The sequence below is a fragment of the Rhinoraja longicauda genome, chromosome 11 (genome assembly GCF_053455715.1).
Source record: "Rhinoraja longicauda isolate Sanriku21f chromosome 11, sRhiLon1.1, whole genome shotgun sequence".
Classification (NCBI taxonomy): Eukaryota; Metazoa; Chordata; class Chondrichthyes; order Rajiformes; family Arhynchobatidae; genus Rhinoraja; species Rhinoraja longicauda.
Genome location: NC_135963.1, coordinates 47,326,346 through 47,343,684, shown reverse-complemented (window position 1 = coordinate 47,343,684; position 17,339 = coordinate 47,326,346). Strand labels below are relative to the sequence as shown.

Genomic DNA, 17,339 nt, shown 5'->3' with positions numbered 1-17,339 from the left:
GCAGAGAGGATTGGTACTATTAAGGTCATAAGGTCATAAGTAATAGGAGCACAATTAGGCCATTCGGCCCATCGAGTCTACTCCGCCATTCAATCAAGGCTGATCTATCTCTGCCTCCGAACCCCATTCTCCTGCCTTCTCCCCATAACCCCTGACACCTGTATTAATCAAGTCGACGATTGAAAGTTGAAGTTACTCTTGGTGATGTTTCTCTGTCCTTCGTTTGGGAGTGGAGAGGAAGATTGAGTGGAGAGTGAATGCCTTGCCCCTCATTCCGAAAAAAGGACAGAGATGAAAAATGTCACCATGGTTGCCATATCATTCACCTGAGAGGAAATTGAAACATTTGCAAGATATTCAAATAAAACTGGGGCCACTCTCTACATACATTTAATAATTTGCCGTAAATGTTGCCGTCTTATTTCTTGTTGACGTAATTTATCGCCTCTATCCCAGCCCTAGAATGAGCCAGCGACTCCAGTAATGGCCAGGGATCTCACTCCCCTGAGCACTACAGTTGTGATGAAAAGTCCCAGCAAAGCCTGTACTCGCTGGAGTTTAGAAGAATGAGGGGGGACCTCATCGAAAGGTACAGAATAGTGAAGGGCTTGGAAAGAATCGATGTGGAGAAGATGTCTCCCACTAGTGGGAGAATCTAGGACTAGAGGTCATAGCCTCAGAATTAAAGGACGTTCTTTTAGGAAGGAGTTGAAGAGAAATTTCTTGATCATAAGATCATAAGACAGGAGGGGAATTAGGTCATTCGGGCCATTGATGATGACTGATTTCCCTCTCAACCCCATTCTCCTGTCTTCTCGCAGTAACCTTTGACCACCCCCCCTTACTAATCCTATCAATCTCCGCTTTTAAAATATCCAATGACAGCCTCCACCGCCATCTGTGGCAACGGATTCCACAGATTCACCACCTCTGGCTAAAGAAATTCCTCCTCATCTCCATTCTAAAGGAACATCTTTTTATTCTGAGGCTGTGCCAACTGGTCCTAGACTCTCCCACTACTGTGAACATCCTCTCCACATCCACTCTATCTTTCATTATTCAGTATGTTTCAATGAGATCCCCCCTCATTGTTCTAAACTCCAGTGAGTAAAGGCCCAGAACCTATATTAACCCAGTCATCGGCAGGATCGTTATGGTAAAGCTCCTCAGGACCCTCTCCATCACCAGCACATTCTTCTTCAGATACGGGATCCAAAACTGCTCTCAATATTCCAAATGTGGCCTGCATCTTATAAAGCCTAGCTTTTATATTCTAGTCCTCTCGAAATGAACGCTAACATTGCATTTGCTTCCCTTCCTACCAGCTCAACCTGTAAATTAAACTTATGGGAATCCTTGCACCTCTGATTTTTGAATCCTCCCCTCAGATAGAAAGTAGCCTACGCCTTTATTCCTTCTACCAAAGTGCATGACAGTGCGCTTTGCTACGCTGTATTCCATCTGCCACTTCCTTGTCCATTCTCCCAACCAGTCCAAGCCTTTCTGCAGCCTCCCTGCTTCCTCACCACTACCTAGGGGTGCCAAATATCTCACTCCCAAATTCGGGACAAGGTGACGTCACCGCCCTGCGCCCCACGTGACCTCACCAAGCCAGCAGCCACGTGCTCCCACTCCACCAATGGCGGCCGCCCGGACCGGGAGGCGGGTTGCTAGGCAACCTCCATTAGGCGGCGCCCCGGCCTCTGGACCTAGACTGTCCAGAGCTAAAATGTTGGAAACCTAGAGTGGCCAGACCTAAACTGTCGGGACCTACAATGTCGGGGCCTACAGTGTCGGGGCCACAGCGTCCGGGCCTATAGCGCCCCCCCCCCCCAGGCCTAATACGGGATAAGGGCGGTCCAGTACAGGACAAACCAATTTACGGGATGGCCAGGCTAATAAGGGATGGGTTGGCAACTCTACCACTACCTGTCCCTCCACCTCTCTTCATATCATCTGCAAACTTGGGCACAATGCCATCAATCCATGTTTGTGGAAGGTTCCTTCCCTTTGTGCCATCCTTGTGAGTTTTTTTGGAGTAATGCTCAATGCCCTGGAATTTGAAGTGCAGTTTTCATCCCATATTCCTACACTGATTCCATTTCCTTTTTCCAATCTTTTAACGGAATCTTGAATATTTCAAAGTATCTCAAAAAGTAACTCAGCGGGTCAGGCAGCATCTCAGGAGAGAAGCAATGGTGACGTTTCAGGTCGGGACCCTTCTTCAGACTGATGTCGGGGGAGGGGGCGGGACAAAGAAAGGATGGCATTATATTTGACATTGCATTCCCCTGCTGCACAACCCCCTTTGGAAAAGATTTCTCCTGCAATCTCTTTCGTTTAATCTTCCATCCCCATTACATTCAAGGTTGCTAAATACAATAAATTTGTTGTTAATTTCCCTACTCTTTCACCAGATTTCCTTTTCTATTCAATCTCCCGCAGTTAAGGCGTATAATATGTGTAATATGTTACTAAGGTTTCATTTTGTATTGTGATCATCTTTTTTAATCTATACCAGTCCTGTCCACAACATGTATTGCTGCTCCTCTTAACAACATTGAGCTCGTCCTTATAAAAACAGTATTTCTTGTTGAGGTGATTGAGAGGGTTGGGACAGAGACTCAATGATTTGATCCCATCCTGAGATGTGCACCAGCTGGTAACTCCTGGCTTGTTCAATTTTTGCAAAATGTATATAGGAGTGTTTCAGTGCAACAACTAGTAGACAATAGACAATAGGTGCAGGAGTAGGCCATTCGGCCCTTCGATCCAGCACCGCCATTCAATGTTTTCATGGCTGATCATCCACAATCAGTACCCAGTAGTAGAAGTACTTTAGACTTTACTTTGGACTTCAGAGAAACACGGCGCGGAAACAGACCCTTTGACCCACCAAGTCCGTGCTGACCAACTCTACCGCTACGCCACCGTGACGTCACCGTCAGTGACTTAGTTTCCAAAATGTTGAAGTGCCGTTTTGAAATGCTGCTTTCCAAAGACATTTTAAATGCCTGCTGTGGTGAACCTTCTCAGCTAATGAATAAATGTGCAGGAACTCTTCAAGCCAAGTGCTTGCCTCTGACTGCAATATTTAGCATCCTACTAATGAGACAATGGTAGACATTGTTGGATGGGAGATTTGCAGACGTGCACACCCACAAAATGAAGCCTGTTTATTCCTGACTCCACAGAAATATATCCAGTCGACCTAATAATTTTAATGTGGGTTTGATTTAAACAGTCTCTAGATTCAAACCAGTTCCAAGGTATAATTACATAACATAACCATTAGAAATGTTCACCTTTACTGCTTGCACAGTAATGTGGTGAAGTACATAGTATCATTTTATTGAAATGCTGTTCCATTGCCACTCCTCCCTTCTCTTTTGCTGCTCAACTACCAAGTTTAGAATCTCTTTCAAAACTCCTCCTGTGTATCTTCCTTTTCTTCGATAGACAATAGGTGCAGGAGGAGGCCATTCGGCCCCTCGAGCCAGCACCACCATTCAATGTGATCATGGCTGATCATTCTCAATCAGTGCCCCGTTCCTGCCTTCTCCCCATACCCCCTGACTCCGCTATCCTTAAGAGCTCTATCTAGCTCTCTCTTGAATGTATTCAGAGAATTGGCCTCCACTGCCTTCTGAGGCAGAGAATTCCATAGATTCACAACTCTCTGACTGAAAAAGTTTTTCCTCATCTCCGTTCTAAATGGCCTACCCCTTATTCTTAAACTGTGGCCACTGGTTCTGGACTCCCCCAACATTGGGAACATGTTTCCTGCCTTTAACGTGTCCAAACCCTTAATAATCTTATACGTTTCGATAAGATCCCCTCTCATCCTTCTAAATTCCAGTGTCTACAAGCCTAGTCGCTCCAGTCTTTCAAGTTATCGTTAGAAATCACCTCTATGAGCCAAGTTTTGTTCACCTCCCTTCATGTTGCCCTTTGTCGGCGAGTACTTTCAGTTTGAAGAATGGTTTTGGGTGGGAAAGGGTGAAGGAGAATGGTTTTGGGTGGGAATCCCGGAGCTGGGAATGTACAATACACATCAGGATATTACGTAAATGAAGGAACTGCAGACGCTGGTTTGCATCAGGATAGACACAAAATGCTGGAGTAACTCAGCGGGACAGGCAACATCTCAAGAAAGAAGGAATGGGTGAAGGGTCGAGACTGCTTTCAGTTTGAAGAATGGTCTCAACCCGTAACATCATCCATTCCTTCTCTCCAGAGATGCTGCCTGTGCCGCTGAGTTACTCCGGCATTTTGTGTCTATCTTGGATATTAAGTGATGTGGAGGAACAAAAGGACCTGCATGTTCACAGATCACTAAAGATGGCAAGACATGTCAACAAGGCAGTTAAAAAGGAATAAGGAATGCAATCCTTTATTAGCCAGAACATAAAATATAAGAACAGAATGGCTTTGTTTGAACTGCACACCGCATTAAATAGGCCACAGGTTGAGTACAGAGAAGAATTCAAGTCACAAGATGCTAATTATTATACTTTTGAGACTGGAGGGGAGATTTACAAAGATTTTGCCAGGACTTTGAAATTCCAGCTGAGGAAAGATTGAATAAGCTACGGTATTTATTTAGGAACAGAATAGATTAAGGGGAGATTTAATTGAGGTACATAATGTTATGATAACCCTATAGAGTGCAAATAGGAAGGACATATTTCCCTTTGCAAAGGGCTTAAGTTTCAGGGGGCAGAAAAGTTAAAGTGATTGGTGGCAGCATTAGAAAGGTGATGGGGATTTGGAATACACTGACTGAATGAGTGGTAGAGGCAGAAACCCTCATCACAAAAAAATAAAGGGTGGATATCTGAAGAGGTGTGGACTGCTGGGCCACAAATTGCTGCTGGAAAGTGAGTTAATCTGTTAAACTCTTTAGCGACTGGCACAGCCATGGTGGGCAGAATGGCCTCTTTTAGTGTTGTACATTTTCTACGATTCTATGAAACCATTTCAGGCGAGTCTTTGGTACACTGGACAAGCTAACAATGGAACCATATGGATATGGTGCCACCCAGCAATATGGAAGAGTAGGCCGGTGGAAGAACACTGTCAAATATGGCATTTGTCAGTGCTTAAAACATGCAGTTTAATAAAAAAAACACTTAAATGAACAGAATCAATAATAACAAATTCTTATTAACACGACATTGACTTAAGCCATTTTCCTTCAACAAGCACAGATTAATCTGTGATCGTAAAATACATCCACTCAGAATCTCAAATCAATAGGTCTGGTAACTGATAAGCCACTGGGGCTGCTGCTTTGTTCCCAGTTTAACTGGTTGCAGTGTGAAAATCGATTTAAATGCAGGAAATGTATCGTCATAGAGTCATATCATCATACATTACAGAAAGACGCTCATTCTGACATTTCTGTGCATCTACATTGATCCCTTTAACCCACATTAAGACCGTATCCTTCTATGTCTTTCCCATTAAACCACCTGTCCAACTTGAATGTAAATGTAGTAATTGCATCTGATACCACCATCTCCTCTGGCAGTTGTTCCAAATATTGACCGCTGTGTCAATAAAACGTACGCCTTAAATCCCTTTAAAAATCATCTTACATTAAATCTATGCCCTCTTATTTTTGATAACCCAAAATGGGAGAAGGATTGTGACTATCTACCCTATCTATTCCTCTTATTATCTTATATACTCCTCTTAGATCAACCTCAGCCTCCTGAACTCCAAGGAAAATAGCCCAGTCTGTCCAATCTGTCCCCTCACCTAAAGTCCTCCATTCTAGGCAATATCCTGGTTATAAAACAAGACACAAAGTGCAGGAGTAACTCAGCGTGTTAGGCAGCGCCTCTGGTGAACATGGATAGGTGACGTTTTGAGTAGGAACCCTTCTTCAGACCTGAAACGGGACCCGAAATGTCTACAATCCATATTGTCCAGAGATGCTGCCAAACCTGTTGAGTTACTCCACTACTTTGTGTCTTGTTTTTGTAAACTGGGATCTGCAGTTCTTTGTGTCCACAATATCCTTGTCAATCTCCTCCGCTGTCTTTCCAGATCAATCATATCCTTCCTATAGTGTGGTGACCAGAACTGTACACAATACTCCAAGTGTAGACTAACCAGTTGAAACATAATGTTCCAGCCCATATATTCTATGCCCCCCCATCTATGAGGGCAAGTGTCATCATCACCATCCCATTGACCAGCTTCATCTTCACCATCCTATGGTGGATCCGAACCCCTCTCTCTTCACCAACACCCTTAATGCCCTACCAGTTACTGTATGTGTCCTACCCAGATTTAACTTACCCAAATGCAATGCCTAAATGTTTGCCAAACAGGCTACGACATTTATATTTCTATTTATTTTCAACAAGGTTTATGGACCTTGTTTATTGTTTTAAAATTCCTCAGAAAATAGGGGGAGACATAATTAATGGCGTGTGCCACCAACTCCATAATTTCTTTTTTTATATGCTGCTCATTGATAGATAGGTGATAACATTGATGCAAGCTTTCAGTCATAGAGAGATACAGCACAGAACCTTGGCTGATTTAGTCGAGGGCCAGAGTGGTATTAGTGGTAACTAACACCACACTATTAGTGGTATTATTGTATACATGGATGCTTGATCATCAAGCAATCTTGATTGAGCCTGATCATCCAGCACCCATTTTTACACTAATCCTACCCTGAATTTTGTATTCTGTCCGCATTTCCATCAATCACCCCCAGATTCTACTAATCACCCCTCCAGAAAAATCTGGACACTATTATTTGTAGAAATGCAGAGGTGAATAGGTCTCATCAAGGCAAAAACACTTTTTTTTTACAAAAGACAAATATACTAACATTGAGAATTTCACGTCAAAGCTAATTTGCTCAGGATATCATCTTAACACCTGATACATAAACATGTCCAGTCCATAAACATGTGCCAGTTGGAAAATCATAGTTCTACAATAATCAGCATCTATTATGTTGGTGGCTGTTAATCAACATTGGAATGCAGCATACTTCACTTTACATTCTGGCAAGTTATTGCAGAAAAACAAGTATCAATAACAGAAGTGAACATGCCTGAAGCAGTAATATAATGGTAATTTGATGATGATTTCAGGCAGAGTAAAAAGATGTAGATTTCTTGGGATTCAACACTGAACGTGTGGTGCAAGCAGGTTGTCAATTAAACACAGGAAACAAACAACTTCAAAAAATACAGGAAGAACTTGCAGTTACCTTGCACCTTTGACACTCAGGTCTCACCCCCCCCAACCCCCCCCCCCCTCTATGAGGAATGGGCCCAACGGTCCACTTGGTCTAGTAGTGCTTTAAAATTAAGCATTTTGTCATCATGGTTCTACTGCAATGTATGCTGCAGCCAAAATTGGCTTCGCAAATGAGCAAACATTTCTGTACTAAATGAGCAACATTGTTTATTTACCTAGTTAGAAGTGGAAACCTGGTGCTGGCTCTGATCTATTCCATACCTTTTCCTACCTCTGGTCTCCCTCCCCCCCTGACTCTCAGTATGAAGAAGGGTCTCGACCCGAAACGTCACCTATTCCTTTTCTCCAGAGACGCTGTCTGACCCGCTGAGTTACTTCAGAAAGTTGCGTCTATCTTCAGTCAACCAGGAGAGCTCTCCCACTTTCTTCAAATGTGTTCGTATAATTTTACACTTTCAGAGCAAATAGACCCCTGATTTAACATCTCACTCTCAAGGCTGCATCTCTGACAGTGAATTACATTGGAGTTACACAAGAATGTCAGGCTACATTTTATACTCAGGTGACCAGGAAGGGCTTTATAGAGTCATAGAGTCATAGAGTGATGCAGTGTGGAAACAGGCCCTTCGGCCCAACTTGCCCACACCTGCCAACATGTCCCAGCTACACTAGTCCCACCTGCCTGCGTTTGGCCCATATTCCTCCAAACCTGTCCTATCCATGTACTTGTCTAACTGTTTCTTAAATGTTGGGATAGTCCCTGCCTCAACTGGCAGCTTGTTTCATACACCCACCACCCTTTGTGTGAAAAGGTTACCTCTGAGTTTCCTATTAAATCTTATCCCCTTCACTTTAAACCTATGTCTTCTGGTCCTCGATTCACCTAGAGACTGTGCATCTACCTGATCTATTCCTCTCATGATTTTATACACCTCTACAAGATCACCCCCTCATCCTCCTGCGCTCCAAGGAATAGAGTCCCAATTCTCAACCTTCTCAGTCAGATGCCAACTGAGCCACAGGGGACCCATGTCAAAAGTGAAATGTCAGGTTATTGTGTCAGCAGTGACTCACAACTAAAGCAGTTTCATTTCCAAGACAGCGTTTATTTATTCCAATTTTTTTGAGCGTTAGTGTCCGAAAGCCAAGATATTTGCACGTAATGCATTTTACTATTGGATCAAGTACAGAATGAATAAACACAGCGAGGAGAAGATTTATGATATTGGTTTCTGAAAGCTAGACTCAGACTGTATATACCACGAGTTTTTATCCTGTTCTGTTAAAATGTTTACCTGCAGATAGATCATGAATTCCAAATTAGGCAACTTACATTGAGTGGAGGAAGTGATAATCTATGTAGGTGAAGAATTAAAATCATTATTTAGAATGGGCATCTTTTGTGTCAGATCGTGTGTGCACTTGATGGATTGATTTACCTAACCATGAATTTGTACCTTGTGATATGACGTCCTTGTCTTATGCCTCACTGAAGTAATCAATAAACTCTGCATGGTTGAACTTCAATAAAATGCTGGATCGCAGACTGCAAAACAGATTATGTTCATGTCAGTTGAGACATGATGATGTTCATTCACGGAGTTTTGATGAAATAATAGTGATGAATATGTGGATATTCCAAAAAAAAGATACTTATATTCTGTTTTTTTCAGTACAACTTGAAGACTCAAAGCAAAACTATGGGTATCTTGCAAAGTGCAAAGCTGCACCATGGCTAGCTTTATAGACTTAATTATTGATGGCGTATAGATCTGTCAAGAATTGACATTTGGACAAGGGTATAATCCCCCCACTTGCAATTTACCTCCCAAATCACACTCTTTTCGGACCTGGAAGAATGCAAGTGTCCTCACCAAAAGGACCACAGCAGTTCATGGCAGCAGAGAGCAAGTCCAAGTGGAACTAAACGTTGACCCTGCCCACAATGCCAACACCTACCAGAATCAAATTGAGGAAATATATCACTGGCAATCTCCAACTTGTAAACACCGTAATGCAAGTAATAAGCCAAAGTGGCTCGAAAAACAGTTTTGTCCTTAGTCATTATGCAGGAAAAGGACAAGGGAGTTATTAATGGATGTTTCCTCCCCGTTCCAACCTAGGAGTGTAACAATTCAACAATGATGCAGGGCAAGCTGTGACATGCTGCTGCACTTTAAATCATTTGCACAGTTATAAAGCTGGTTAAAAGTTAACCTACTAGAACACGTTAATGTAACTGTTAAAAAATCGTAACTGCGTTTCTTGATGAAAGTGTAGAACCTGTTTCAAGGTATAACACTGTGCCGTGTTTGTGAAAGTGATTCAGGTGGTTCAGGATGTAAGGGGGGTTGGTCTGGGGGGGTGGTCTGGGGGGGATGGTCTAGGGGGGTGGTCTGGGCTATGGTCTGGGGGGAGGGTGGTCTAGGGGGGGTGGCCTGGGGGGGATGATCTGGGCAATGGACTGGGGGGGTGGTCTGGGGATGGGCTGGGGGGGTGGTCTGGGGAGGGTGGTCTGGGGAGGGTGGTCTGGGGAGGGTGGTCTGGGCGATGGACTGGGGGGGTGGTCTGCGGAGGGTGGTCTGGGGAGGGTGGTCTGGGCAACGGACCGGGGGATGGTCTGGGGTGGGTGGTCTGGGGCGGTGGTTTGGGCTATGGTCTGGGGGGTGGTTGGTGCGCCATTTGTTCAGTTTCTCTCCTATTTCAATTCAATGGGAGGTAAGGTTTATTCTGTTTACTCTAAAGGATCTGAACAATAAATAAAAACCCACATTACAACAAATTTACTTAGGGTTCTTTAATTAACAATAGTTAATTGCAATTGTTGTCGCAGGAGCAAGATGTTAAACTGAATTACACCCATCGACCGATCGATCAATCGCAATATGTAGTAATGAAACTGCTGTTATATACACTTCTGTGCAAAGCACCAACAGCTGAAACTGATAACCAACATGTAGTTTTGAGGTGACTTCACACGCTGCAGTAGCATCTTCAATCTATTGGCAATATCCTGCAAATGCACACATTGCTTTCCCAAAAGATTTATCTAATTGGAAGGCATCAGGTTTCACGGGGTGCAGGATGCGCTGTACCAACATCTCACCATTAGCAGACATTTGGCCGGTCAAGCCAATGCCAGGTGACAAATTAATCACATTATTTCTGTTCTTCCTGATATTTCCCTGTACCTACTGTCTCTCAAACACCCATTGACTCCACCCCAAGTCTGCTCCCACCCACCAACATTACTTTACTTTAGTTTAGTTTGGAGATACAGCGCGGAAACAGTCCCTTCGGCCCACCGAGTCTGCACCAACCAGTGATCCCCGCACATTAACACAAGGCTACACACACTGCGGACAATTTACAATAATGCAAAGTATACAAACGCAAGCCAATTAACCTACAAACCGAAGGAAACCGAAGATCTCAGAGAAAACCCACGCAGTCACGGGGAGAACGTACAAACTCCATACAGGCAGCACCCGTGGTCGGGATTGAACCCGGGTCTCCGGCACCGCATTCGCTGTAAGGCAGCAACTCCACCGCTGCGCCATACTAGTGATTTTCAGTAACCACTTAATTTAGCAACAAGCACATCTTTGGGCAATGGGAGGAAATAAGAGTACTTTATCACAGTGAGAATGTGCAAACTCTGCACCAAGAGTGCTGCCAATTAATTTAGGAACAAACACATTTTTGGGGAAATGAGAAAAAAATTAAAAGCACTTGGTCACAGGGAGAATGTGCAAACTCTGCACTGATAGCACTGGAGGTCAGGGTCGACCTTCAGCCACAGGGGCTGTGAGGAAATAGCTACATCATTGTGTCGCCGTTGACAGTGCACAAAGGAACTTACGCAGCAATGTTATCCAACAAAATTTCAAGTCAAGTCACCCACCATCCTGCCACATCCCACAAATATGCCAGTAAGTATAAGAAGATAACTGCAGATGCTGGTACAAATCGAAGGTTTTTATTCACAAAATGCTGGAGTAACTCAGCAGGTCAGGCAGCATCTCGGGAGAGAAGGAATGGGTGACGTTTAGGGTCGAGACCCTTCTTCAGACTGGGTGGAAAAATGCCTCTCTGACCTTGGTGGTGTGGGTGGGTGTAACCGTGGGATGGAAAGATGGGGTCGAGTAGAATCACTATACAACCCTCTCCAGTAAACATGAAGCACGTTAAGGTCATGTGAACATGTATGAATGTGCAGAACCTGGGCGTGTTTGGAATTTTGTATCCCTGCTACAGATTAGCCAGTAGTTCAACTGGCTAATGTAAATAATCTCCAATATGAGTGGGTGGCAGGTGAATGTGGGTAGTCGATGGCAATGTGAGAGTATAGGATCAATGGGGTGGTCTAAGCCAGCACAGATTGGATGGGCTAACCGGCCTCCTGTGATGTTAGGAGTAAATCCGATCTGTGGCTTGCATTGATACAAGTAAAGTTACCAACCCTTTCTTGCCGATTTGTTCGAGGTGCTCTTATGTGAAATCTACTTCATCCATTGAATGAGATGCCCTCATGGAAGACGGAGCATGACGGCAATGACTGGTGTTTCCTGAATGACTTTGAAAAGACATGAAAGATTTCATTCAGCTGGGAAAAATGCCTCTCTGACCTTGGTGGTGTGGGTGGGTGTAACCGTGGGATGGAAAGATGGGATCGAGTAGAATCACTATACAACCCTCTCCAGTAAACATGAAGCACGTCAAGGTCATGTGAACATGTATGAATGTGCAGAACCTGGGCGTGTTTGGAATTTTGTATCCCTGCTATAATGGTCGAATCTACATTCCGACACTGTATCTGGCAGTATGGGTTTACATACAATAGGAAGGCAGAGGTGATTTCACAGTAGACACAAAATGCTGGAGCAACTCAGCGGGACAAGCAGCATCTCTGGAGAGAAGGGTCTCGCCTCGAAACGTCACCCATTCCTTCTCTCCTGCCTGACCCGCTGAGTTACTCCAGCATTTTGTGACTACCTTCGATTTAAACCTACGCTGGTGATTTCACAGTGTTAGGACAGATTCAGAGATAGTGCAGATAATACATATCGTTGTGAGATGGGAGGGAGGGGAGGGGAGTGTATTTATTTCAAATCTGAAAGAGAAACAGAGCCATCTTGTGGCCTTGAGAGCCAATGAAAGCATTTTGAATGCTGCTGATGTAAATTGTATTTTTAATAATCTGCTTTAAACAGTCCTTAGCCTGAAAGGTCAGGCTGACTCGTCTCATTACATTTTGTAATGGAAGCCAGTTATTTCAGGAACAAGATGAGACTAAAGCTCCACTGTAGACGCTGCACTGCTAGTCTGCTTGTGACAGGCACCCAGCAAAAATGCCTGTGAAGCCATCAGAAGAGATCTGCTGAAGCGATCAGAAATAAAGTCAACTGAAGATCGGTACATAAATATTAATTCATCTGATTTATCTGCTTCTGTTAGACAACAGGACGCACCTTTAGAATGGAGATGAGGACGAATTTCTTTAGTCAGTTGGTGGTGAATTTTTGGAATTCATTGCCACAGACGGCTGTGGTGGCCAAGTCAGTGGATATATTTAAGGTGGAGATTGACAGTTTCTTGATTAGTACGGGTGTCAGGGGTTATGGGGAGAAGGCAGGAGAACGGGATTAGGAGGGAGAGATAGATCAGCCATGATTGAATGGCAGAATTGACTTGATGGGCCGAATGGCCTAATTCAGCTCCTATAATTTATGAACGTTATGAACAACATGTTTGCATTTGCATGGCACCTTATCGCACCTGCCTTGTAATGTTCCACAGCATGAATCGCATTTATTACGTAGCCAGAATATTAATATTGTTTATAAAAAATTGATGTTGGGTTATTTTACTTTCTGTCCATGTGGTCTGATCAATGGTCTCGTATAAGGAAAATGCAAGAGGCAGCGTAAAGATGGTCATTTCTAAAATTAAATCCTCTTGGATAGTGTTTCTATTTTAATTTAGAAGTCATCTATTATAAATAGTTCCCAGTTTGTTAGTGAGTTGTGCAGTTACTTGACGGACGACGAGAGGTGAAAGTCTGGTTGAGTTTGTCGCCCGTCTATGTTGGGCACTTCTCAGTGGCCCTACAAAACACCCCTTTTATAAAAAATTAACAAACAGCTTTTATCCAATTATACACAAGTACCGAATAGTAACAAAATCAAGACTGCCATTGGCAGTTTACAATCAAACAGTTATCAGAGTAAAATATTGTCACCTGTATCTACAAGACACTCGACCTCCCCGCGGCTACCAGCGTTCACGGAAGGCCTCCAGGGTCCCCCCAGACACCGCGTACTCCCTCTCCAGCGACACGTGGGCACGGACATCGGCCCGGAAGAGGGGCAGGCAGTGGACTCGGGCAGAACCCTCAACTGCCTGCTGCATGGACCCGCGAATGACAAGACACCCCTTGGGAGTTCTTGTAGTTATGCTGTGTTTCCCCATTGATGTGATCCTTTCAAATCCTTTGCCCTTGCGAATCTTTTTCATTTGTAATTTGTTACAATTTTAACATTCTTAAACATCAAGCTCGTTGACGCGGACAATGTAATTATTTATCCCAGATCATTTCTCAACAATGCCGGGGTTTAGGGTCTAGATCTAGACTGACAGATCGCTACATTGTGCAGTTATATGACTATAATGCAGTTATATTGTTGGCGAGAAATTAAAACAATTAAATGGAAAGGTACTACAACGAAGATGGAGAACAAATGTTTTTATTCAATAATGCAAACTGTATTGCTACTGTAATGTTACACCTATCAGCACTATTGATGGGCAGCCATTTGATAAATCAGTGCAGCGTAAAATATAAGCAAAAAGTAAATTGGTTTCAACTAGTGGTGTTGGTGTTGGTATTGACCATAAAAATTGATTCTATGAGCTTCATGCAGACAAGGAATTTCATTGCAACCTGGTGTATATGACATGAACTAATCGGAATCGGAATCAAATAGGGGTTTTGTTCATGCTGTTTATTGTCTTTCTACAGAGTGTGGCTGCAATCACAGGGCGAGACAATGTGTGTGGGATCCTACACTGTATCAGCAGACCGGAAGTGGTACACGCTGTTTGAACTGTGTTGGTAACACTGAGGGAACACACTGTGAGAAATGCAAGGAAAGTTACTACGCTGTCTACCAAGGTGGCCACTGTCAGCCCTGCCACTGCAATCCATTGGGTAAGTTCACAGAGTTGATCTTCATGCCCTTTTTGGTATTTGATCTAGGTCAGGGGCCTCCAAACTTTTCAGCATGAGGGCCGCATTATACATTTGGCACATTTTTGTGGGCCGTAGGAAAAAATAAAGAAGTGTGAGTTTTATAAATTTAATGAACTCAAAAAAGTTTAGACTAGGTTACGTTAGATTAGATTAGGAACGGTTAAACTAGGTTAGGTTAGATTAGGTTAGTTTACATCAGGTTTATATGGCAACAAATAAATAATATTCCATTTTTAAAAAGAGCTTAAAATATTGGAATATATATACACAGTAGGTATACAATTATTTATAAAACAGAAAAAATACAGTGACCACCACTGGGGGAGAGAGGAGAGAGAGGGTAGAGAGGGGGGGGGGGGGGAGAGAGTGGGGGGGAGAGAGTGGGGGGAGAGAGGAGAGAGTGGGGGGGGGGGAGAGAGTGGGGAGGAGAGAGTGGGGGGGGAGAGTGTGGGGAGGAGAGAGAGTGGGGGGAGAGAGAGTGGGGGGGAGAGAGAGTGGGGGGAGAGAGAGTGGGAGGGAGAGAGTGGGGGGAGAGAGAGTGGGGAGGAGCGAGAGTGGGGGGAGAGAGAGTGGGGAGGAGCGAGTGGGGGGAGAGAGAGTGGGGGGGAGAGAGAGTGGGGAGGAGCGAGAGTGGGGGGGAGAGAGTGGGGGGAGAGTGGGGGGGAGAGAGAGTGGGGAGGAGCGAGAGTGGGGGGAGAGAGTGGGGGGAGAGTGGGGGGGAGAGAGAGTGGGGGGAGAGAGAGTGGGGGGTGGAGAGAGTCGAGGTAGAGGGAGCAGCGGGTGAGAGCGAGAGCGCGGGGAGGGGGAGGGTGTCAGAGGGTCCGGTGAAGGAGCGCCGCCACTTGCGGCAGCGAGGAGGGAAGTTTCCTTGGGTTTGTTGTTTGCGAGGGGGTGCTGCGATCTCTCGCCTTGTCCTTGCTCTGGGTCGGTGGCGATCAGCTTTCTGGTGAACCTTTACCGGCAGCTTCTGCCTCCAGTCCCCGCTGTCTAAGAGCTTGCTGCAGGCCCGGATAAAATCTTGTGGCAAGCCAGATGTGGCCCGCGGGCCATAGTTTGGAGATCCCTGATCTAGGTGATGGTACAATGAAAGAATTTGCTTGCAATACATTGGATTAAGGATCAATATTAATCAGATCAAGGTGACGTCTTTAGACATTTTTATTTTCCTCTAACCAATCATTTCAATCTTGGGAGAATGATCTCTACAATATGCCCTTCTCCTTTAATATTTACATCAATCTCCAAGGATGATTGGCCAATACAATCTCATATAATGTTCCGAAAAGCAATACAACAGTTTGCATTTAGCAAGCTGAATGTGGTAGACACAAAATGCTGGAGTAACTCAGTGGGACAGGCAGCATCTTTGGAGAGAAGGAATGGGTGACTTTTCGGGTCAAGACCACTCTTCAGATTGAGAGTCGGGGAGAGGGAGTCTAGAGATATGGAAGGGTAAGGTGTGAAAACAACAGATCAAAGCAGACGATAATAAGGAAATATAGAATGGTTCATTGTGAGCTGAGGGGAAGGCAACATGGAGGTATACAATCAGTAAAATTAATCAGAAGGACAGTGAAACTAGTCGGAGAACTAGGGTGGGGAGGGATGGAGAGAGAGGGAAAGCAAGGGTTATTTGAAGTTAGAGAAATCAAGAGCCATATTGCTGGGTTGTAAGCCGCCCAAGCGAAATATGAGGTGCTGTTCCTCCAATTTGCGTTGGACCTCACTCTGACAGTGGAGGAGGCCTAGGACAGAAAGGACGGTATTCATGGTAACAGATTCATGGAGCCCCTTGGCTGTTTGTCTGTTGTTTCTCTGCTTCCTTGCAACTGCTTTTGTATATCTTGGAGTCAAACCAATGGAAAAAGAGCTGCGCTATTCGAAGTCGTCTGTGCTACCTTGATTTTCTATTGGGAGAAAAGAAAAAAAAAATTTCAACCCAATCCAAAGATTTTTTGATTTAGTAAACCAAAATGTACTAAAGGTGATTAGACACTTCCATTCTAGGACGAGAGGTCACAGCCTCAGAATTAAAGAACGTTAAAGGAAGGAGATGAGGAGGAATTTCTTTAGTCAGAGGGTAGTGAATCTGTGGAATTCTTTGCCACAGAAGAGTGTGGAGGCAAAGTCAATGGATATATTTAAGGCAGAGATAGATAGGTTCTTGATTAGTACGGGTGTCAGAGGTTATGGGGAGAAGACGGGAGAATGGGGTTAGGAGGGAGAGATAAATTAGCCATGATTGAATGGCAGAGTAGACTTGATGGGCCGAATGGCCTAATTCTACTCCTTTCACATATGACCTTATGATTTGAACGTCCGCATACCAGATAATTTTTCATTCTCTACACTTGAAGGCCTGACACGTAGCTGCAACAATACCACCAAATGAAATGAGCCATGTTTGCCTTCAGTGGTTTACCTCTAGAGATTCAGTTTAGGGTATGTTTCCTATAGTACACAACAACCAAACTCTCACAATTTTAGGTCAAATCTGCACGTGAGATGATGTCAAAAGAGAATTGAAAAAACAACTTGACAAAACGGTCAGCAAATGCTATTATCATTGCATTGATGTGTTTCTCCGGGTCCTCGTGTGACCCTTGGCTCGCAGAGTCCTGACTAAATGCCACAACCCAACACTGTTCCTGCGATATTCCCTATAGCTGCAAACGGTGGAACTGGGATGGTAGACCTCGTGTTATGCCTTATTATCGAAGGCCACTGTGCACAAAAATAATAAGAAATAATTGGAGACACAAGGGGCTGCAGATGCAAGTATCTGAGCAAAAAACAAGATGCTGGAGGAGCTAGTAATGAGAATAGTCCATAATGATTGCACAAAAATTGATAAAAA

General features: G+C 44.1%; 1 protein-coding gene across 1 annotated transcript in view; it reads left to right on the top strand.

Moving 5' to 3' along the window:
- The window catches only part of LOC144598135 (laminin subunit gamma-1-like), a 66,602-nt gene that overhangs the window by 10,053 nt on the left and 39,210 nt on the right, over positions 1-17,339 (top strand). The window contains exon 2 of the mRNA XM_078408027.1: positions 14,252-14,440. Within this exon, the coding sequence (XP_078264153.1) occupies positions 14,252-14,440 (189 nt within the window). The remainder of the gene's footprint in view (positions 1-14,251; positions 14,441-17,339) is intronic.